This window comes from Quercus lobata, chromosome 2, assembly GCF_001633185.2.
Source record: "Quercus lobata isolate SW786 chromosome 2, ValleyOak3.0 Primary Assembly, whole genome shotgun sequence".
Taxonomy (NCBI): Eukaryota; Viridiplantae; Streptophyta; class Magnoliopsida; order Fagales; family Fagaceae; genus Quercus; species Quercus lobata.
Window position 1 is genome coordinate 67,269,834 of NC_044905.1, and position 23,099 is coordinate 67,292,932.

The following is a 23,099-nucleotide window of genomic DNA, read 5'->3' on the forward strand; positions in this document are numbered from 1 at the left end:
TACTTCCAAATAAAGAAAAACATTAGCAATACGTCAATAACGGGTTCTAATTACCGGCCAACAAATTCAAATCATCTGTTTACATTCCATAATCCATTTTAATTTATGTTTTTACACAGACTACAAAAGGAATTAATAATTTCTCCACCGCAGCACCATTTGCATGTAGCATGATATACACTTTTCGTGTCTCAAAAAAGTGTCTTGGTTCTAAAGACACAGTTATTAATGAAAAGTAAAAAAGTTTGTCTTCATAAAATGTCATTCACCCTATATTAGAGATTAGTATTACATCTTATGAGAATCTTGTTGCTTCTTAAAAAAAGGTGAGAATAGTTAGTGAAAGTGCAAAACTATGTCCAATAAAGAAACTAAGACATATATTTTAGGGCAGCGGAGTATGAGTTTACCCTAAAAAAAATATGAACTTTACAATCTAACATATTATTCATTATATCCCTTATATCTGGTAGACATATCCAATATTGCACCAAAACCATGATGAAAGCTAAATCATAATTAGATATAAGAAATTAGGAGAAAGTTCTCTGTTAAAAGATTTGAATTCATGCACTTATCCAAAAAAAGAAAAAGGTCATTCTATTCATGCAATTGGATATGCAAATCAGAACAGAACAAAAACTAAGCACTTACAGAGAGTAGGGTCGCCAGACAAGTGTAAAGCTGAACATCCACTTTCGAAACATGGATTGCAAGAATGCCATTTGTCTTTCTTTCTCTTCTATGTAGAACTTCCTGTAGATTTGTACACCTGAAAAAATGCGTGCCTATTACTCATGGACTACTACAAGTAGAAATCACATTAAAGCCAGAAACCAAATTCATAAATAAATTTTATTAGGTGAACCTCTCAATTGAGTACATCAAAGCAACCACAAAGCCGAAAAAATACTTAACACAAAGTAGAAAACAAATAATTTTAAATTTTATGACATTGCTATCTAAATCCCTAAAACCTAGTAGTCCTTTCATATGGTTACTACACGCCTTCCCATGGTATTATAACAGATTGTTCCAAAGGTCATGGAGAGTTCATAGGAAGGCAAAGTTGAATGAATGCAGTTTCTCATTATCAACTTTAATAGCTAATTTTCTCATGAGTTGATTTATTCCCATAGCATCTGTTATTGTTATTATTACTTATTGGGTCTATTATTATTGTAAATTCTATCATTATTACTGTTAGAGTTCCTATTACTATTATGCACAACAAAGTTTTGATTCTTAAAATGGTCACCGGAATATTTTCTGCTGCAAGCACAAAAGTATTTCCAGCTATTTACTAGAAGAAGTAACTTTTTTTTGCCTAGATGGATAAACTTTATCACCATACAGGAAGTGAAACTCAAAAAAAATAGCAGTTCTTAGTTTCTTACATTCTTCAATGGTTTCAACTCCAGGAAGAACCTTTGCAAGACTCTCTGTCCCCAAAATATCAGTGAACGAAGCCTACCGGTAGACATCCTGCAAATTTATGAAGTTACAAAGAGTAGAGCTAAGTGGAAATAAGGAAGTACAAGTTAATTGCTGTTAAAAACACTGAATAAATGTATTGTATTTCACCAAATAATAGAATATACATGAGTGCCTTTATATAGGAGGCATATGTGTGTAGTACAAGTAAGATTGTAGTACAAAAATGTGTGCTATACAAGTAATCTAGTTGGGCCTAAAGCCTACAACACTATATACGTTAACAGCCTCCCTCAAACTCAAGGTGGATGTGAGACCAGCTTGAGATTGTCAACCAAATCACGAAGGCGTCCCTCAGAATGTGACTTAGTGAAGATATTTGCAAGTTGATCTTTAGAGGAGACTGAAATCAACTTAAGAGCACCATGGACAAGATGATAACAGATAAAATAACAATCGATCTCGATATGTTTAGTCCGTTCATGGAAGACATCTTTATGAGTAATATAAATGGCACTCTGGTTGTCATAATAAAGAGGAGTAGCAGAAGGTGTGAACACACCTAAGTCTTTGAGAAGCCATCGTAGTCAAAGGAGTTCAGATATGGTATCAGCAAGGGCACAATATTCTGTTTCAATATTGGAGTGGGCCACATGAGTTTGTTTCTTACTTCGCCAAGAAATCAGAGAAGAACCAAGAAGAAAGCAATAACTAGTGGTGGACCTGTGATCAATAGGATCTCATGCCCAATCAGTATTAGAAAATGCATGGAGAATAAGAGGAGATTGAGTAGAGTAGAAAAGATTATGGAAGAGGGTGCCCTTTAGGTATCGAAGAATGTGCAAAACAGCAGTATAGTGAGTCGATCGTGGAGTAGACAAATACTGGCTCACCTGATGAACAGCATAGGAAATGTCTAAACGAGTGACAGTGAGATAAACTAGGCTACCAACCAAGCGTCTGTAAAGAGAGCGATTAGAAAAGGGTTTCCCTCCTGAAGGAGTCAGATACACATTAAGCTCAACTAGAGTGTCAACAATCTTGTTATCAGTAAGTTCAGCTTGAGACAAGAGTTCAGAGGCATACTTGGCATGAGTAATATAAAGTCCATATGTAGAATGAGTGATTTCAAGACCCAAGAAGTAGTTGAGATGTCCAAAATCTTTCATCTCAAACTGTTGACTAAGAAAATCCTTGAGTTTTTTAATGCCATTGAGGTCATCACCAGTTATGATCATATCATCCACATACAGGAGAAGTAAAATAGTGTCTTTGTCAGTGCGACGAAGAAATAAGACAGAATCATAATGACTGGCTATGTAACCCAAGCGAGAGATGGTAGAGCTGAATTTGGCAAACCAAGCTCGTGAAACTTGTTTAAGGCTATAAAGTACACGTCGAAGGTGACAAACCTTGTTTGATTCAACAGAGAGACTAGAAGGATGTTGCATATAAACTTCTTCACTTAAATCCCCATTAAAGAATGCATTTTTGACATCCATCTGAAAAAAATCCCATTTAGTGGCAGCAACAACAGCTAAGAAGGCACGAATAAATGAGATATGAGCAACTGGAGCAAAGGTCTCTTCATAATCAATCTCATACTCCTATATAAAACCTTTTGCAACAAGACAAACTTTGTAGCGCTCAATGGACCCATCAAAGCGAGTCTTAATCATGTAGATCTACTTACAACTAACCATAGATTCCTCAGTAGGGGTGTCAATATTCGACCCAACCCGCGAACACGACACGAACCCAACACGGGTTTTTTCGGGTTAGGGTTGGACCTTAATGGGTTTGGGTCATAAATGGGTCGACTCGAAAGCGACACGATAAGAAACGTGTCATAAGCGGGTCAACCCACATAACCCGCAATAGACACGTTTGACATGCCAATTTATTTGTGTCAACCCGAAATGACCCACTTAATACAACCCGTTTAACTCATTTAACAAATAAATATTTATTTTATTTAGATTTGTCAAATACCTTTTATATCCAACATATATTTTAAATTTAAAAATAAAAGAAGTAATTACAAAAATTTATAAAGGATATAATTGGAAATTGAAACTTTACAGACCCTAGAACTACTAATACTTTTTTTTTTTTTTTTTTTGGCATAGAACTTGCACAAATAAAATTGGATGAGCTTGTGAAAGATGTTATGAATTTAGACATTAACAAAGAATCTATGGATGATAATCGTGGTCATAGTCAGGATTAGTCTACTGTTTACTCAAATTTTTTCAATATTGATACTTAGCATTTGACGAGTTCCAAGGATATTATATTTTTTTTTTAACTATGTTATTTTATTTTTTGTTAAACTTAGTTATTTTGAATTTGGGTTGAAGTGTATGCACTTCTTTTGGAGTGTAAAGAACTTATTTTATAGATGAATGCTATATTTTTGTTGAACTATATTATTTTGAATGTGAGTTGAAGACTAGAAGTGTATGCACTGCTTTTTGGGATGTAAAAAAAATTATTTCTAGATGGACGTTATATTTAATATTATGCAGGTTGAAATGGGTTGTGTTACATTCGTGTCAACCCAAAACGACTCGTTTATTAAGCGTGTCAAATGGGTTGGGTCAGGTCAACCCACCTTATTAACAGGTCGGGTTAGGGTTGAAGGATCATAACACGATTATTAAATGGGTCGGGTTAAGGTTGAGCCATTTAGTCGAATACCCCTACCTTGACACGACACGAACCCGACATACTAACCCGAATTGACATCCCTATTCCTTAGGGGGAAGAATCACCAGATCCCAAGTATGGTTTTTAGATAATGCATCAAATTCCTCTTTCATTGCAATCTGCCATAAAGGGTCAGTGGAAGCCTCACGATAGGTGTGAGGCTCATGTAGTGTAGCAAGGGCAGTGTAACAATGATAGTCAAGTAAATGTGCAGGAATGGATCTTACCCAAGTTGAGTGACAATGTGGAATGTCTTATGCAAGATCTTCAAGCGGAGCAAAGTCAGGGGACCCAAGCTCAAGGTTGGGTAGCTCATCTTCGACTTGCTCATCATCCACCTGTTCATTAAAAGGTGAACTAGAAAAAGGATCAAGGATATCTGGTGGTTGGACAGAGAAGTCTACAGGAGAATTAGGAGCAGCTACAGGAGGATCAGAAGCAACTACATAAGGAATATGTGCCTTATTTGGAAAAAGATCTAAAATAGAAGAGGAAGATAGGGAGGCATGGAAGTGAGAAAGCTCGACAAAAGGAGCGATGTTCCCAAAAGACAACATTGTGGGAGATACGAAGATGATGAGAGACAGGATCATAACACCGATACCCCTTTTGAGTTTCGCCATAACTTAGAAAACAACAAAGTCTTGATCAAGGCTCAAGTTTATTATGCTCATATGGCTAAAAAAGAACGAAACAAGTAGAACCGAAGGAGCGAAGGTGGTGATAGTCTGGAGGTATCCCAAAAAGGCGCTCATATGGAGTTTGATTTTGGATAACAGGACTTGGAATGCGATTAATAACATGAACAGCATAAAAAGCAGCTTCGCCCCAAAAAGGAGTAGGAACTTTGGCAAAGAGAAGGAGAGCATGAACATTGTCAAGAATATGACGAAATTTTTGTTTGGCTCTACCATTTTGCTGAGAGGTACCTGGACAATTAGTTTATGAACAATGCCATAGGAATACAAAATAGCTTGGAAAGCATATTGAGTGTATTCAAGGGCATTATCAGATTGAAAATTTTTGATATGTTTGGAAAACTAAGTTTCAACCATTTTTGCAAAATTAGAATATACTTGAAATAATTCAAAATGATGTTTCATATTAAAAATCCAGCTATAGCGAAAGTAATCATCAACAAAGACAACAAAATATCAAGACCCACCAATACTAGAGACAGAGGAAGGCCCCCAAACATCAGAATGAATAAGGTCAAAGATATCAGTGGATATTGATTCACTAGTATTGAAAGGCGAAGCTGGTTGTTTTCCTAACTGACATGAAACACAATCAAAATTTTCTGTAGACACTGAACCTAACAAACCTCTAGAAGCCAATTGTTGTACCCGAGAGGAAAATGCGTGACCAAGTCAAGCATGCCAAAGTGCAAGGGAAGGAATTGAAGAAACTGTTGCAACTGCAGCAATAGAAACAGGAGCAACAAGTGGAAGACGAAGGTTGTCCATGGTAAACATACGACCAACTTTGGGACCGGTCCCAAGCTCCTGTCCCGTCCTCGGATCTTGCACAATACACCCTGAATAATTAAAGATAATGCAATAACCCAACTCAACTAATTGTCCCATAAAAAATAAATTGTAGGAAAGGTCAGGAATATTAAATACCCCAGGAACTGAGAGGTTGGAGGTCAAAATGGAACCTATATTATGACCAGACAATGTGGAACCATTTGCTGTGCGAATATTGAGAGGGTATGGTGCAGGTTTAAGTTCAGAAAATAAGGACGAGTGAGGTGTCATGTGATTGCAACAAGCAGAATCCTTAAGCCAAGAGGAAGGAGGCATACCAGATAGAGCTGAGAGAGAAAAGGAATAAAATGCATTACCGACCATACGAATGACATTAGCGATGATTTTTTTTAAGATCATTCGTGGACATGGTGAACGTGCATCCTGAAGACTTAGACTGTGCAGAGACGAGAGCCATTGGTTGGACACTCTCAGTGTTAGCAACAGTAGCAGCAGAAATTGAAACAGCTAATTTGTTGCGATAATAACTAGTCTCAATATTGTGGCCAAAACGTTTGCTGGATTGTCGGCGACGATTATTGCAACAAGAAGAAGACCTGTCCTTATTCTTCATTTAGGGTTCTTTTGAATACAACTTATTTTGTTGAAAACTGAAAATTGAAAACATTGTAGCAAAATAATTTTTAAATGTGTGAATAATGCCGTGGGACCTATTTTTAATGAAAAAGTTGTTGAAAAAAGAGGTTTGTGAGTCCCGTAAATAGTGCACGGGACCTACTGAACAGTGTCATTCCAATGCAAATTTTGGTTGTCAACGAGGTGGTCGGTCCCGTGCACTGGCAGGTCAGTGTTCACATGCTTCTCAATTAAAAAAAAAAAAAAAAAGGCGTGAAACCACTGAAACACCAGAAACGCAGACGCAAGTAGAAATAATTTCTACACAAACACAAACTTAGAAGCAAAATATGCAAAAATGAAATTTATGCGTAAAACTAGGTAAAGAGCACCTGGACTGCAAAAAGACAATGGTCAGCGCAGGTCAAAGTCAATAGATAAAGTCAACGCTGGTCAAGGTCAACGGCAGTAGGTCAAAGATGATGTAAGCAGCTGACCTGTGGATGACGTAAGCGGCTGACTTCAAGATGACGCATTAGTGACGTCAGTTGATGACGTGGCAATGATGACGTCATCTAGGGCTGACGTGGCATAAATGGCCTAATAGATGACGTCAGCAGGTCCAGATCAGGCGCATGGCAGCACGTGAAGAAGAGTGAGGCGCGTGGTGCGTCTTGCTGAAACTTTGAGCGGCACGTGAAAGCGCGTGGAGGCTCAGATGTGCAAGTTTCTGGCGGAGTTGAGTAGATCGGTTGACGATCTACATGATGCTATATTTTGTGTTGTTATTGGAGGTCAGAGGTGACAGATCCGAAAATGGCAGTGGTCTTGGCGGCAGAGAAGGAGCTTCTGGCGATAGAGATTCAACCTTAAGGACCTCTGACAGCAGTGGACCAGTTGAGAGAGGGCACTGAAAGGGCTTACTAACCGCAGAAATTGAGGCAGCGGAAAATACCGACAAAGACAAGACTGCAAGACACAAGAAAATTAGAGCAGTGGCTCTGATATCATGTTAAAAATACTAAATAAGTGTATTGTATTTCACCAAATAATAAAATACACATGAGTGCCTATATGTAGGAGGCATATGTGTTTAGTACAAACAGGAGTGTAGTACAAGAATGTATGTTATATAAGTAATCTAATTGGGTTTAAAGCCCACAACACTATATATGTTAACAATTGCAAAAACAGGATCGGCACCTAAATTTAAACACCACACATTTGTTGAAATGGATTAAAGTTCCTGAACCAATTCTGTGAACATAAAAGGTAAAAATTAATGCAAATTAATCAACAAAGAAACAGTGAAGTAAAATTACCAAACATACAGAAAATCCATCATTTAACTTTGAAAAAATTGAACTAGAAAAGATTATCAGGATCCCAGAAGAATTTAATATATTTATAATTCAAACTTATTTTGGATAATCAAACTATATGATAAGCTAGCTTATTTGCTTAAATTCACTTTTTGTCTCATCGCAAATAAGCTGACCAAAAGCATACTTACCTTAATGGGTATATTCCAAGGATGTCAATACCGTACCGGAGGCCGTACCGGTTTGGCCACCGGTACGATATATTTCGGATACCGGTCAATACCGGTGTACCGTTTCGGGTTTACCGCTATTTTTTATATTTATAAATATAAATATATATATATATATATATGTATGTATGTGTTTGTGTATATATATTATAATAAATATAAAAGTTTACCATAAAACATTTCCTCAATTTAGAACTAGTTATTCATGGTTTTAGACTTTAGTATCAATTAAAAGGGAAAAAAAATAAAAAAATAAAATAGAAAGCTTAAAAGTTACCATTGCATACTAAGAAAACAAATAATACTAATAAGTTAATACAAATAAGTTACCATTTTGTCCTAACAAAAATTCAAAAATTACAAAACTTAAAAAAAAAAAAAAAAAAAAAAAAAAAAAAAACTTTTTTCTGTACCGGCCGGTATTGCCCGAAATTGGCCGGTACGGCCGGTACGAGGCCGGTACGGCCGGTACGAGGCCGGTACGGCCGGTATTTTTTCCGGTACGAAACAGGAGGGTCGAGTGTACCGGATTACTGGCAGGTACGGTATATTCCGGCCGGTACGGCCGGTACGGTACGGTATTGACATCCATGGTATATTCTATCTACTTTTGGGTTGAGAAATTAGCTCAAGTGACCTTGTTTTATACTCTTATGCATGTATATGTTACATATTACGTTTTAAGCAAAAGTTGATCAAATCTGATTAAATGGAAATGGGGATAGGATCCTCTATATCTCTAATGAATTGATTTCATGGTTCAGATTTTAAACATTACAAATCTAAAGATGTCTTCTAGTGTCATCATGTATACCTTTAAGATACAAAAAAATAAAATATGAACAGTGAAATGGGCTATCTTCATTCTACTTAAAATTGAGAGGAACCTTGTCCTTTCAAATGAAAGTGTTCCTAGGGAAAATTCTTAGGCTGAGGAGTATAGCATGACCCCAATTCTATGTTTTTGATGTTCTAACCTTTTGATTAATTTAGAATTAGTGAAAAAACTAACAAAACAAAATTACACCTCCTACATACATAACATTGCATTTTGGTGCTGGCATCTGGAATCCACGATAGGCATGAAAACCCATCCATACTTGTTCTCATTAAAAAGTATGAGTATAAAGAATTATGTGTCAAAAAAAGAAGAAGAGAGAGAGAGAGCAAGAGAAAGTACATTGAAAAGCATTTACCAACTAATTCTTACTGATTTATGCATAAAAGTGGATTCTTTCATACCTATTATAGTCACTAACGGCATAGCATCTATAGACAATGTCAAATTGCCAAACAGGATTCACTTCAAACAAGATTGGCAATAACACATCAAAAGATTTAGAGTGAAAGGAGATGTGATTTGTTTGTTTATTTAGACCCCTTAAAATAGATTGTTTAACCTAATATATTAGACAAGTGATTACTTAGGTTAATTATGAGATCTAGGTTAAATAGAGAAAGATCATATCATGTACAAAAGCGGAAAAGTAAAGAACACACCGATATGATCACCCAGGAAAACTAATGAAACGAGCAGTTTTAAGGTAAAAACCTAGTGAGGATTTGACCTAACTATTATCAAGGTAAAACAAATCCACTAAAAGAGAATTGAAGCTTTTACAAAAGATGTAATCCTAAATCTATTACTACCTCCAATAGTAACTTACTGACACGACCACGTGCAAGTTCCGAATCCATAGACTCTTTCTCTCTTGGATTTGTAGAACACAAGCTTCCACGTTTGTGACTTTGAGATCCTATTCAAAGGTTTCAGATCACCGCTTGTTGATCTTGTAGCAACTAGATTCCACCAGCACTTGATTGTAGATCTTATTCTAGTAGACACTTGTAGATTTAGAAGGTACAGAACCTCTCAGATCTTACAGGAGTAACTCACAAGTATTCCAAAGCTCTTCAAAACGTAGTTAGAGTTTTCCTTTTATACTTAGGAGTGTTGGATTGAAACCCTAAAAGTTTTCGTGGGCTTGGGCCTGATTTAAAATTCTGCAAAAATTATTTTTTTGCAATTTTTGATCAGTCAAACCTGATCTTCGATCGATCGAATTTCGTAGAAACTGGTTTCTTTTTCCTACAGCTTGAATATTCTTAAGACTTGACTTGAAACACTTTGAGCAATGTCTAACACCTATTTTAAACATGTTTTTGTTCTCAGTTTGCCAACATATACAAATTGAGACTCTAAACATTTAATTCTAAATCTTTAGAGCCTAACATGATTCATGGTTTCTTTTTACCTTTTTATTGCTAAGATACACACGCATCTAATGGGTCTTGAACCCACAACCTCACCCTTCACCTTGCTCTTACAAAGGGAGGAGGTGCATTTGAGATAGAGCTCAATGGCAATGATGATTGATGAGATTCATAGTTATGACAAAGATTTAGTTAAATTCTCTAGTTATGACGAAGAAATCTGATCTAGTTATGTTCAAACAATAAACATGAAGATTCATAGCAGAAACACATTGATACCTTTTGGTTGTGAAAAGAAAGGCTCCTCAACATGAAGTTCATGGACAACGGACTTCAAAACCTAATGAGAGAAAACATTTGTTAGATTAATAATACACAAAGAAAATTTGGTATTGAATGACACCTGATGAAGTGCAAATCATTAGTCTTGTAGGTTCGTCTAGATAGAGCAAGCTTTTGCTTGGACTGGCGAATGTGAGATAGATTTTCAAGAACTCAAGCACTACCTAAGCAATCCACCCCTCCTAAGTCGGTCCAAGGAGGGGGAAAACTTGTATTTGTATCTAGCAGTATCAGCTACAGCCGTGAGTGCAGCCTTGGTTCGAGAAGAGGACAGGAAACAGCTCCTAGTCTACTATGTTAGCAAAGCTTTCCAAGGGGCAGAAGCCAAGTACCTAAGGATTGAGAAGATTGCATTTGCATTAATAGTAGCTTCGCGTAAGCTACAACCCTATTTTTAGGTGAACCCCATCTTGGTAATGACGGACCAACCAATTAAAAAGTCCATGAACAAGCTTGAGGCAGCAAGGAGAATGGTCCAATGGGCCATCAAGCTTAACCAGTTCGACATTGAATACCACCCCAGGACGGCTATTAAAGCGCAGGCATTGGTGGAATTCATCACCAAGTTCACCATACCAGACGAGGACAACCTCCCCGACGAAGTAGAACGATGGACGATACAAACTGATGGTTCGTCAGCTCAAAAAAGGGGAGGAGTAAAGGTTGTTATCATCACCCCTAGCGGAGAAACGCTTAAATATGGGTTCAGCTAAAATTCCTGATCACCAATAATGAAGTTAAGTACGAAGGAATATTGATGGGGCTAAGGGTTGGAAAAGCACTAGGAGCTAAAAACTTGTTCCTCTAGAGTGATTCTAAGCTGGTAATAGGACAGATAAAGGAGGAATATGAAGCAAAGGAGGAGAGAATGCAAAAATACCTCAGGTTGACGAAGCACTTAACACAGGAGTTTGATAGGGTGGAATTCGAGTAGATCCCCAGAAGCCAGAACATAATAGCAGATGAGATCGCGAAGCTAGCATTGTCAGAAGAAAGATCAACGAGCATGGGCTCAGAGATGGAAGTCCAAAAACACCCCAGCATTGAAGAAGTCTCTACATTTGCAATCCAGAGTACAAGTAGTTGGATGACCTCAATCACATCCTTCCTCCAAGACAGACACCTTCCACAGGACGTCGAGAAGGCCAGGAAGGTCAGGAAGAAAGTAGCTAGATTCATGATTCTAAATGACACCTTATACAAGAGAGGTCTTTCCATGCCCTACTTGATGTGCGTCAACGAAGAGGAAGCCAAGTATATTCTAGAAGAGATCCATGAAGGCATTTACGGAGACCATGCAGACCCCAGGTCCTTGGTAAGCAAAGTTATCAGAACAGGCTACTTCTGGCCTACTATGCAGGCAAACACAAGGGGGCTCGTCAAGAAGTACGACAAGTGCTAGAGGTTTGGGAATGTCCAATGCCTTCCAGTCGAGAGACTAACGACGATAGCCTCCCCTTGGCCATTTGCATAATGGGGAATTGACATCGTTGGCCCACTACCCTGAGGTAAGGGACAAGTAAAGTTTTTACTAGTCGCTATCAATTACTTCACAAAATGGGTTGAAGCGAAGGCATTATCTACCGTCACCGAAGCAAAAATCCAAAGCTTCATATGCAAGAACATAATTTGCAGGTTCGGAATTCCACAAACAATCATATCAGATAATGGGCAGTAGTTCGACAGTCAATGCTTCAAGGATTTTTGTTCAAGTCTAGGGATCAAAAACTAGTTCTCATCTCCAGGACACCCACAAGCAAATAAACAGACGGAGTTGACTAATAGCTCCATCTGGATGAACCTATAAGACTGATGATTTGCACTTCATCAACACCCTCAATTAAAAATTTAAAACTTACATTCACAATTTACGATCCCTTAACCAAAACCAACTCCTGCCATTCATTTTCTTCCTACTTAGAGGAGCTTCCTTCAGGGATAAACTTCAAATTGCTATATGTCCTACAAAAGGCTTTAGAATTGATTGATTGATTCTAATAAAGCTTACGCTAGACACTTGTATAAGGGATATGGAAGGACTCCTTCAAAAGATTCTGCATAAGGAGTTTGAACCATAAAGAATTAACACTCCTTGAACGTAATAAAACAGACATCTAATATTCCAACCCAAATTGCACTTTCCCCATTAATTATGGCGCAGTTTGCAATATCCTCTAAACTTTATAACTCAGCAATGACAAGGAACTATAGTTCAACTATTACTTCCTTCTCCCATAATAATAGGATAGGGTGGGGTTATTCAGGAACCACTAGGTGCCTCTATAACTTACAACAACAACAACAACCAATCCTTAGTCACAAGAATTTGTGGTCAATTATTAATCCTCAACAAAGTAGCCAAGTTTGGCATGGCTTAAGGTGTATATGTAGAAATTGATTCATCTATGATAAATTGACTAAATTTTATGTTGTTTGCCAATTTACCGCAACCCTCCTCCCTTTTCCAGGCTATGTACAAATAAAAGTGAAGCCTAGGTGTGTGTATAACTTGCCAAAAAAACATTTCAAAGCCTAGCAATATCACTTTATCTATTGGTAAGAAACACTTTGCCTATATTATTAAGATTCAAATTCAATTTTTTTTTTGGAAAAACATGTCTAAAAATATTTTAAATTTTATGTTAAATTGCCATACCTAAAGAGGTATAATTATAATATAATGAACGCATTAGTTTCTAAAATAAAAGAACGAGAATTAACTTAATTCGAGATAGTCACCCTCCAAGAAGAAGGAATTGAGAAAGAGAAAATTTTAAGAAAAATGTGAGAAAATTGCATCATATTTCTTCAATGTTATAATGCTGTGGACCACAAGTATTAATCTTGCAAATATTTTTATTTATTTATTAATAAATACAAGTTATTAGCAAATCTTATTAGCCAAATAACCAACTAACAACCGTGAAGCATAGACACAAATTCACCAACACTGACACGGACACAATGACACAAATTCTTGAAAGATTAGGACACGACAGTGTGATACTACAATTGATTAATTAATTAATTGATATTATAGCCATATTTTGTCTATAACTATCAAAATATTTTATAAAAAAATTGTCTAAAATTAAAAGGAATTCATTTTCAATAAAAATTTCTACCAACAAAATAAGGACACTTTAAGCAGAAGTTTCCTAGCGTGTCCAACACGTCTAGGCCTAAGTCTTGCAATCTTACACTAACCAATTAACTAACTTGGCTCTCTTCTTGAACATGTTTGGATTCACAATTTGCCCAAAATTCTAATAAGCAAGAAAAGAACCATATATTAAAGAAGAGGAAGAAGAAAAAGTGATGAATATATCAAATAGTTAGCGGTTGTATTGGTGGTGTTGGGATCGAGTTTGAGGAGGTTGGAGCAGTAGGAGTTGGAGAGTCCAAGATCGAATTCTAGGGAGTGTACTTAACCACCTCTTCCATACAGTCTTCCAGATTCACCGGAAACATTGTCGTTGTTGCATTATTGTGGTGGTAATCTTTAACTTTTTGAAAATTACGTTATGTATTTTTTGGTGCTTGATTATTGATTTAAAATAATTGTATGTTTAGTATATGTATGTATTTTTTTTTTAAAGTGTAACTTTTCTAACATAAACAGTAAAATAATTATTTATTTATTCTCTCTTTCCTCTTCGTCCCATCTCACTCTCTCTGCAAGTCTTGAACAACTCCATTGAGTCAATGCAAACCCAGCCAAATTGCTATTTTTTTTAGTTGAGACAAAATTGTATTGATGAAACCAATTTGCATCACTGATCAGCTAAACTCAAAAAAGAAAAACAGAGAAGATCAAAACAAAAACCCATCAACTAGGATATTTTATCTTATATATAAAACCGGCAATGTCGCTACAATGATTTGGCACTGTTCATCTACAGTGCAGTTTTGGTGAGCCACTTTTTTTTTTTTTTTTTCAGTCTTCCGTTTGTACTTTTTTTCCTTTTATATATATTGTTATGCTGACGCAACAAATTTCACAATATTTTCGCAATTATTGAAGTGTCAATTTCTTATAAGTCAAAATAAAATAATAAAATATGAAATTACGACCAACCACAGCTGAAAATATATGTTTTGTGAAAATGTTGTGACACTTGTTGGGTGAATGTATAAAAGTTACAGTACTTTTGGTTTGTTTAATATGTACTTTTTTTTTTCCAATCATCGATTTGTGCTTTTTTTTTTTTTTCTACTAACTATATAAGAAGAGGCAATGCCTCTACAGTGCCCCTTTTGGTGTAGTGAGCTATTTTTTTTTTCCCCAAGTTTTGAACAGTTGCTACAGTGCCACTTTGGTTTGTTCAAGTGGCATTGTAACTACAATAGCTACAGCATTTTTTTTGTTTTTTTAGTCTTCTGTTTGTACTTTTTTTTTCTTTTAAATATTTATAAGAACTCGCACATATATTGTTATACTGATATAACAAATTTCACAATATTTTCACAAGTATTGAGGTGTCAATTTCTTATAAATCAAATTAAAATAATAAAATATAAAACTGTTACCAACTATAACTGAAAATAAATGTTTTGTAAAAATGTTGTGACACTTATTGGATGAATGTGTAAAAGTTACAGTATTTTTGGTTTGTTCAATATGTACTATTCATCGTTTTTTTTTTTTTCCAGTCATCGATTTGTGCTCTTTTTTTCTATATATAAAAAGAACGAATAAGCTCATGAATAGTGTTATCAACAGTATTTTTGGTTTTGTGACTTGCCTTTTTCCTCCTTTTTTTTTTCCTGCAAATTCATCAACTTGGTTTGAGCATGTTTTTTTTCTTTTAAAGGATCTTTATATGTTTACTTTCTACTTGTAATGTAAGCCTACATTGTATACACACAAAAAGTAGCAAATATTATATACATTTGTAAAAAAAAAAAATGTACAAATTTTGCAAATGTGTACAACATTTACCAATTTTTATGTATTTACAATATAAATTTACATTGTAAGTGCAATGTGTGTGTATATATATATCTTATGTTTTATATAAAAAGAGTGAATGGGAAAAGTTACAGTAATTTCACTACAGTAATTATGGTTTGTTTAACTTTCTGGGCTTTTTCTTTTTCTTTTTTTTCTTTTTTGTGATTGCATAAAGTTGTAGTATATTTGCTATATTATTTTTGGTTTGTCCACAATAATTTTCACAATACTTTCATAACAAATCAAATATGGTAAATTGTTATTGGTTCTAATTTAAACTTACCAATGAAACTATTTTTTTACCCACCAATAACAACTTGTAGTAACCTACTACTTATAATTTGTTGTGAAAATGTCATGGACATAACATTTTTTTGTGTGAAAAATGTTAAGATATCTTGATGTTGTCACAATATTTTCAAAACTGCTGAGCTGTCAATTCTTTATAAGTTTAAATAAAATATAACAAAATTATAAAAATATTATGAAAATGTTGCATTATTCTGTTGTGTTTTTAGGAATTTTTTGTTGGTTTAATCAACTTTGTTAAGCCAAAATTCATTGTAGGAACAAGATTTGGAGCTCAGGCCCAAATGTACGGAATCCTAGTCAAATAAGCCCAACACAATGAATTTTGTAGAGCATGGGTCAAAGAACTAGGTCTAGATAAGTTGGGCGACGGCTAGCGTGGAGTTAAAAATCAATCAAACACAAATAAATGATATTATTGCTGAAGGACATTCAATCCGAGGAGACCAGAATTTGACGTAAATATAGATCACAATATTAAGATTGTTTAGTATGCTACAATATTCTCTCTCACTCTCTTTTTCTGTTGCCTTCCTTCATGGGAGTTCTTTCATATTATATAGCTCTTTTCTGATCATCTGGATCTCCACTTGAGTATCCTGTAGAGAGGGAAAATTTCAGACCTATCACAAGCTGACACGTCACATTACTAAGTCCACAAAATACAGTCAATTACAAAGCACCACGTATTGCTGCTAGGTTTTGCTATCACTATTCAGAAACCAATAGAAATTTGCCAAGTGTCATGCAAAAGCCAATCACACATCAACGCATGTAAGCAATGACACAAGCAGTCCAGCACGTATAAGCGATGACATAAGCAGACCAATCAAGCTGTGACATGTGTCACCAATCAGGCTCCACCACGTGTCGCTCACCCACCTCCAAACTCCTATAAATAGAAGCCTTCCTAAGACATTTAAGGGGACCAAGAGGGAAAAGTCCAGAAGCTCTGTTGGAACCAAGCTTTGAAGCCTCCAAGAATTTCAAGAACTTTAACTTTGAATACAAAGAACATTTGAAGAGAAATCATCCAAATCATCTTCCTAGATCTCAAAGGTCACTGGAATCAAGCTCAAAAGCCTCCAGAAACTCCAAAAAACCACAAATTGGTGAAGCTCAATGGATTCAAGACTCCAAAGTCCCGAAGAACTTCCACTATAAACCTTCAAATACAAAGAACATTCGAAGAGGAATCATCAAAATCACATTCCTAGATCTCAAAGTTCACTGGAATTAAGCTCAAAAGCCTCCAGAAACCTCAACAACCACAAATCAGTAAAACTCCATGGATTCAAGCCTCTAAAGCCCCGAAGAACTTCCACCACAAACCTTTGAAGACAAAGAACACACGAAGAATGTCAACAACAAAGGATTTCCAATAAGCTCATAGCCAGAGATTCATTGTAATTCTGTTCCAAAGATCTTTGATCCATTCTTCAGCCAAATTGAAGTACATTGGGTGTTCGAATCAAAATCACATTACTACAAATCCAATCAACAAGTCTTTTAAGGAGATCGAATCAGAGGATAACTCTTTTGTAATTACAGAGAATTGTACCACACAATCATCAATACAAATTCGCATTTGTGAAACTATTTTACTTGTTTGATTTATTTCAAACTAGAAATTTAGTTGCTTACATACCCATCCCATTAGACACCCTTTTCAGCCCTCTGTGAGTTGTGACAGCTAAGGCAGCACTGTTTAGGGGTCTTCTCCATATTAATGTGGCCAGAAAAGTAGCTGCAATGCATTTAATGTGGTGGTAGCAGTTTTTCCTTAGGTATTTTGAGTTTTCTTCTCTCTCACATGTTTATGGGGCACATCTCAATTGCTAGAGTACACACCTGGTTTGCATTTGCTACGTCCGAGGAGGAGCTCATCCTCGGACCTTCTTCCCTTTGTCTCCCACTGATGAGATTTGCAATGTGGATCATCTAAGTCGTGTTTTCCTCCTCAGACTTGTTAGGGTCCTCGAACAAGGCCCAATAAATTATTTCGGGCCCCAACCCCTACAATAACCCCTCAAAACTCTGATTTTTTCCTTCCATCCGAGGAGAAAAGCGGGGTTTTGATTTTTTAAGAGATAGGACCAACTAATTTTTGGTTCACACATGTAGGAGTGGTTACTTCTGACGCATCGTAGATTTCGAGGCACTATTAATTGCTCCAGGCGGCTTTGTGTCCCCCATATCCAACGACGAAGCACAAATCCAACGGCTGGCGTTCCTCCTAGTATTTTGAGTAGGAGCAATCTTTTCCATCTTCTCCTGCTATATAAAGCCTTGAAGGAACCCCCTTTGCCTTTCTTTTTTACGAATATCCAAGAATTTCAGAGAACTCCAGCACCCCGTCTTCATAAAACACACCAAACTCTTGAGTTTCCGTAGTCATTTCCTGTAAGAAGCTTTTCTTTGAAAAGATCTCTGAAAGCTTCAGAGATTATTATACGAATACCCGTAAGTTCTCATTCCTTTATATTACCCCATATTCATCTCGACCTTCCTCCTCGGCATTTCAATTCATTTAGATGGGTAAATTCAAACGTTTAGTAAATACACCAGCCGCTATGGAGGCTTTTAGAGCTAGGTATCGTATTCCACAGGGGGTGGTTTTAGAATATTTACCTCTGGACCGAGTACTAACTGATAAAGATGTGGGTCAAGTCGTCATTCTCATGATCGCTTTCATAGAGGGAGGAATGACACTTCCTAAGCGTAGGATTACCCGAGACTACCTGATTAACCATAGGTTAACACCTTATCAGTACGCCCCTAACCTATTTAGGGTCTTGGGTTGTGTAAATGCCCTGAAAGAGCAGATGGGCTTAGGTCTCACATGGTACAATGTAGTTCACATGTACGAGTGCCACAAGCTTGCCAACGGGGGGTATTACCTTAAATCTCGGTCCGAGGACATGAGGCTAATATCCTATCTTCCCAAGTCCAATAAAGGTATGAAGGATGACTACCTAATTGCCTCGGGAGAATGGAGTGACGATCTTCATTGTCCAACTTGGACAGGAGATCCAGGTGTGATACCTTTAGGATCAGTCCCCTAGGAAGGGGATTTAACCTTTTAGCTTTATTCCTTTTGCTTGAAATTTCATATTTTGGTAGAAAATACCATTTTAGCAATCTGATCGTAATTCCCTTCTTGGCTATTTTGCAAATAAAGCCCACGTTGCTCCTTGGCTCAGCCATACCAATGTTCAGGCCCTTAACTACCTCCTAAGGTCGAAGATTTTTGTAAGTGAGGACAGGCAATTGCGTGCCACTTATCTGATCTTGGGTTACGAGCCCCTGTCCTGCATTTTTTTGGACGTTGGCCAATTAATAAGAGCTAGTAGTTCAAGGTTATCTCGGATTGACATTTCTAAGCCAGGATTCTTGGCTCGAAGGGACCTTCCGCCTGTTATCTTGCCCATTCTACAGAACCTTCCACCAACCGCACAGCCACCTCCACAAGACCATCTCAGAACCGCTGCATCTGTTGAAGAGGAGATTGAATCGTCTCGCCTTTCATTAGAGGAGGAGATAGACGAGTTCTAATTTGAGGAAGATAATATAAAGGCTCCTCTGATTAACCTCTCGGATGCCGAGGGTGAGCCAGACAGAAGCTTCGGCATTTGCGCCCCTCCTCTTGTGATCGCCTGCCCAAACGATTCCTCTAACGAAGAGGTAGATAACATAGCCTCGAACAAGGACAACAAGAGTTTAAGGAAGCTTATGGCTACCCGAGGAAAAGGGTCAACCTCGAAGGTGCCCACTAAATATCAAGCCCCCTTCAACGTTCCTCCTGCTCCTCCTTAGGTCCTTATTGACCTCAGCCTGAAGGTTAACCTCAACTTGAAGAAGAAGAGGTCGGCCGAGTCGCTTAAGGAAGGAGAGGTAGGCCCTCGGCATGGTGCAAAAAACCAAAAGGTGACTCGAGAACCTCGGGATAAAAGGGCCTCGTCGGTGGAGAGCCACGACGAGTTGGATAAGTCTGAAGTGCGTGTGGCACAACGCACTTGGAGCCCTCGGCTTGAAATGGATAGGGCACCTATTCCTTGGAATGCCCCGGTCCGATAATACCAAAGGGGCCGAGCGGGATACATTGCTGAAGCCTTGGAGCAGACCGTGCTCCTACCCAGGGACATGGACGCTTACAGGCATTTCTCGCAGAACAAACTCTTCCTATCTCTGAAAAGGGACCTTGTGATTGTAAAGTAACTTATACCTTTACAGGCATAAATACTGAATCATATTTTGTTCTAACTCATGTCGTTTTATGATCTTTGGGAAGATTACTCAGCAGGTTTTTGTGGCCGAGGAGTGGTATCGCGATGCTTGCAAGCTTGTCGATGCTAAACCTCTCTCGTGCCGAGATAGAGAAAACACTAGGGGCTATCAAGCAAAAGCAGTATGAGCTTATCGAGAAGTTGAAAGATGCACAATCAAGCCGTCTGAGCGTTGATGCTAGCCTGAAAAATGCAAAGAAACACGCTAAGGACCAGCGCCAGTAGCTGCACGTGACTGAGATCAATCTTGCCACTGAGAAACAAGCTGTCCTAGATCTCAAGGCCGCGTTGCAGAAGGCTAAGGAGGAAACCCCGCTGGCCAAGGAAGCAATTGAGGCCGAGAAGAGGGCTGCCTATCAACTTGGCGTGGAGGAGATGCAAGTAAGGCTTGCCGAGGAACTGTCAGAAGTATGCAGGGACTACTGCAGCGTTACATGGGATAAGGCTCTCAGTGTTGCAGGTGTCCCTGCAAATTTTGCTTGGAGGTTTCCTAAAAGCATCTTCTACCCCCCAGAGATCCGGGAGGTCCCTACTAATGCCCCTAAAGCTTCTGAGCAACTTGCGGCTATCCTAGATGTCATCCCAATAGCCGAAACTACAAAGGGATCTAGCCAAGTTGCCGACCAAGGTGAGGAAGCCGAGGGAGAGAAGGGTAGAGGCAAGGGCAAAGGGAAAAAACCCTCCTCCAAGTCAAAAGATCCCTCCAAGGAGAACGTTGCAGAGGCCGAGGGTCATGGGGTTGACCCCCAAACGAAGGACGTTCCTCCTTCTCAGCTAGAGCGAAAAGAAGACCCTCTTACCGAAGTTTAGCCCTTAGGGTTTTTCTCTTCTTCCTTTTTTTGGTATCATTTTGAAGTAGAATTGTATTATTATTTTTGTTTTCAAAGACATCTCACCCAATTGTATTGTCTTTATCTCCTATTGTGAATGCTATTTCTTTCATCCTTGGTTCTTTTGCCTGATGTTGTTTGGATTTTATTGCATTGTTCTGAGTAAATGTAACTATGTCTTCAGTTTAGAGTTTACAATAATATTTTGCCAATATGACTAAGTGTTATGAGTAAAACTATGCAATGAATCTTAGGTAGTGAAGGTTCTCATGTAAACAGTCCGTATACTACACGTAAGTATAGGTTTAAATTTCCTTTGGGCCTGTTCAGGCTTCAAATCCTGTTTAAAAATCAACATATATGCAATTTAAGATTATGAAACACACCCACTTCAAAACCCGTTTGATTTGTTTAATGCCTGAATAGATGTGATAAGTTATTAATTTTCCCTAAGCTTGGGGTCCGAGGAGCCATGTAGGACTTAGATTCTATTTAACACTTGGATAGATGCCATAAGTTATTAATTTCCTCTAAACCTGTGGTCCGAGGAGCCATGCAGGACTTAGGTTCTGTTTAACACTTGGATAGATGTCATAAGTTATTAATTTCCACTAAGCCTGTGGTCCGAAGAGCCATGCAGGACTTAGGTTTAGCCCCCTGTATAGGTCAGGGTACATTATTTCCACGGCACTGCCTTGGTCTACCAATACTCTATTCACATCAAACCCCTCGATCCTGAGTGTAACTACTAGAACATTGTCGTGGAGTTGGATAGTTTTGATCTTATCCTCATCCGAGAATCCCAGCACAAGTGAGGCTCCCTTCTTGGACATTTTGGACTCCCAACCGTTGTCCGAGGCAGATAGCCAAACCACAAACATATCTCTGGAAGGAAATGAGCCGGTTCTTCCCGGAGCGGCAAGGATGACATTTATCGTGCCCATGGGAGGTCTTAAAGACATGTCTCTTCAGGGTTCTTGGTTTGTTTGACCTGGATGACCACTAGAATGATGTAGAAGGTGCTTCAATTTCCCTCTCAGACCAATTGATCCAAGTGGTTCCATAGGTTCCTGCAGTCTTCGGTAGTATGTCCGTGATCTTGGTGGAACTGACAATACAAACTCTGATTGCGCTTTGTGGAGTCTCCAGCCATCTTAATCAGCCACTTGAAGAATGACTCATTCTTGACTTTCTCTAAAACTTGGTGCACCAATTCTCTGAATATGACGTTAACCGTCTGCGTGTTGGTTGATCCTGATTGCCCTGCGAAATCTATCCTCGGATGGTTATTGTTGTATCGTTCTGACTTAAAATCATTCCTCTTTTGAGGGATGATCTTCTCCTTTCCTTTCCTTTGTAGTTGGTCCTTTTCCACTCTTTTGTATTTGTCAATTTGGTCCATAAGTTGATGAACGCTAGTAACAGGCTTACCAGTCAAGGATTTCCTCAAACCATGCTCAGTGGGGAGACCACTTTTAAACGTGCTGATGGCGACGTCGTCATAGTTGCTGTCCATCTCATTGTACATTTCCTAATATTTGTCTGAGTATACTTTTAAAGTTTCTCCTTCGCATATGGATAATGACAATAATGAACTTAGAGGTAGAGAAGCCCTGCTATTCGTAATGAAACGAAAGCCAAAGGCTTGGGTGAGCTGCTTGTAGGAATCTATGGAGTCTGTTTCCAAGCTATTTAACCACCTCATTGACATGGGTCCTAGGCTGGACGGGAAAACTTTGCACATTAAAGCCTCGTTTTGAGAATGGATGGTCATTCTTTGATTAAACTGGCTCACATGCTCCATAAGGTCCGTTCGGCCATTATAAATGGTGAACGTAGGTTGATTGAAACGTCGAGGTAGTCTAGCCCCTTCTATCTTGTACATGAAGGGTGACTTAGAGATCTGATTCAGAGCTTTATTCATAACATCATTACCCAAGCCATTACCAAATGGGCTCTTATGTCTCTGTCCACAACGTTGCTCGTCTTCATAAGAAAAGGTTTCACTTGAAGGAGTTCTTAATCTTCACCTATAATTGACGTCCTCGTCATCGTTAGAGGATATGTTGGAGCTGGCAGGGGAGTGCCTTCGTTGTGCATGGCGTAGTTTCCTTTTCAAGTCATCTATCTCTTGCTACATGGCTTGACGGTTATTTTGTCTTTGGGATACGCGACTGCCCACTTGGGAATGGCTTTGGCTCGTCTGGGTGGTATGCACACTCCCCTCTCGATTCCTTTCATTGCCTCAATTTTGCTCAGGGTCAAGAAGATTACTGTACCGCTGAGGCCCTACAGGTTCTATCCGTTGGGGGTTTGTTTGGTGTGGACCTGATCCTGCCATGTTTAACCGTCATACTCACTAAC

The 23,099-nt window shown here is 38.0% G+C and overlaps 1 protein-coding gene across 1 annotated transcript; it reads right to left on the reverse strand.

The window, feature by feature from the left end:
- Window positions 1–21,771: 21,771 nt before the first annotated feature.
- LOC115968826 lies at window positions 21,772–22,263 on the reverse strand. The gene has a single exon (XM_031088342.1). It carries the CDS (start codon window positions 22,261–22,263, stop codon window positions 21,772–21,774), a length of 492 nt encoding a protein of 163 aa, XP_030944202.1.
- Window positions 22,264–23,099: the final 836 nt, after the last annotated feature.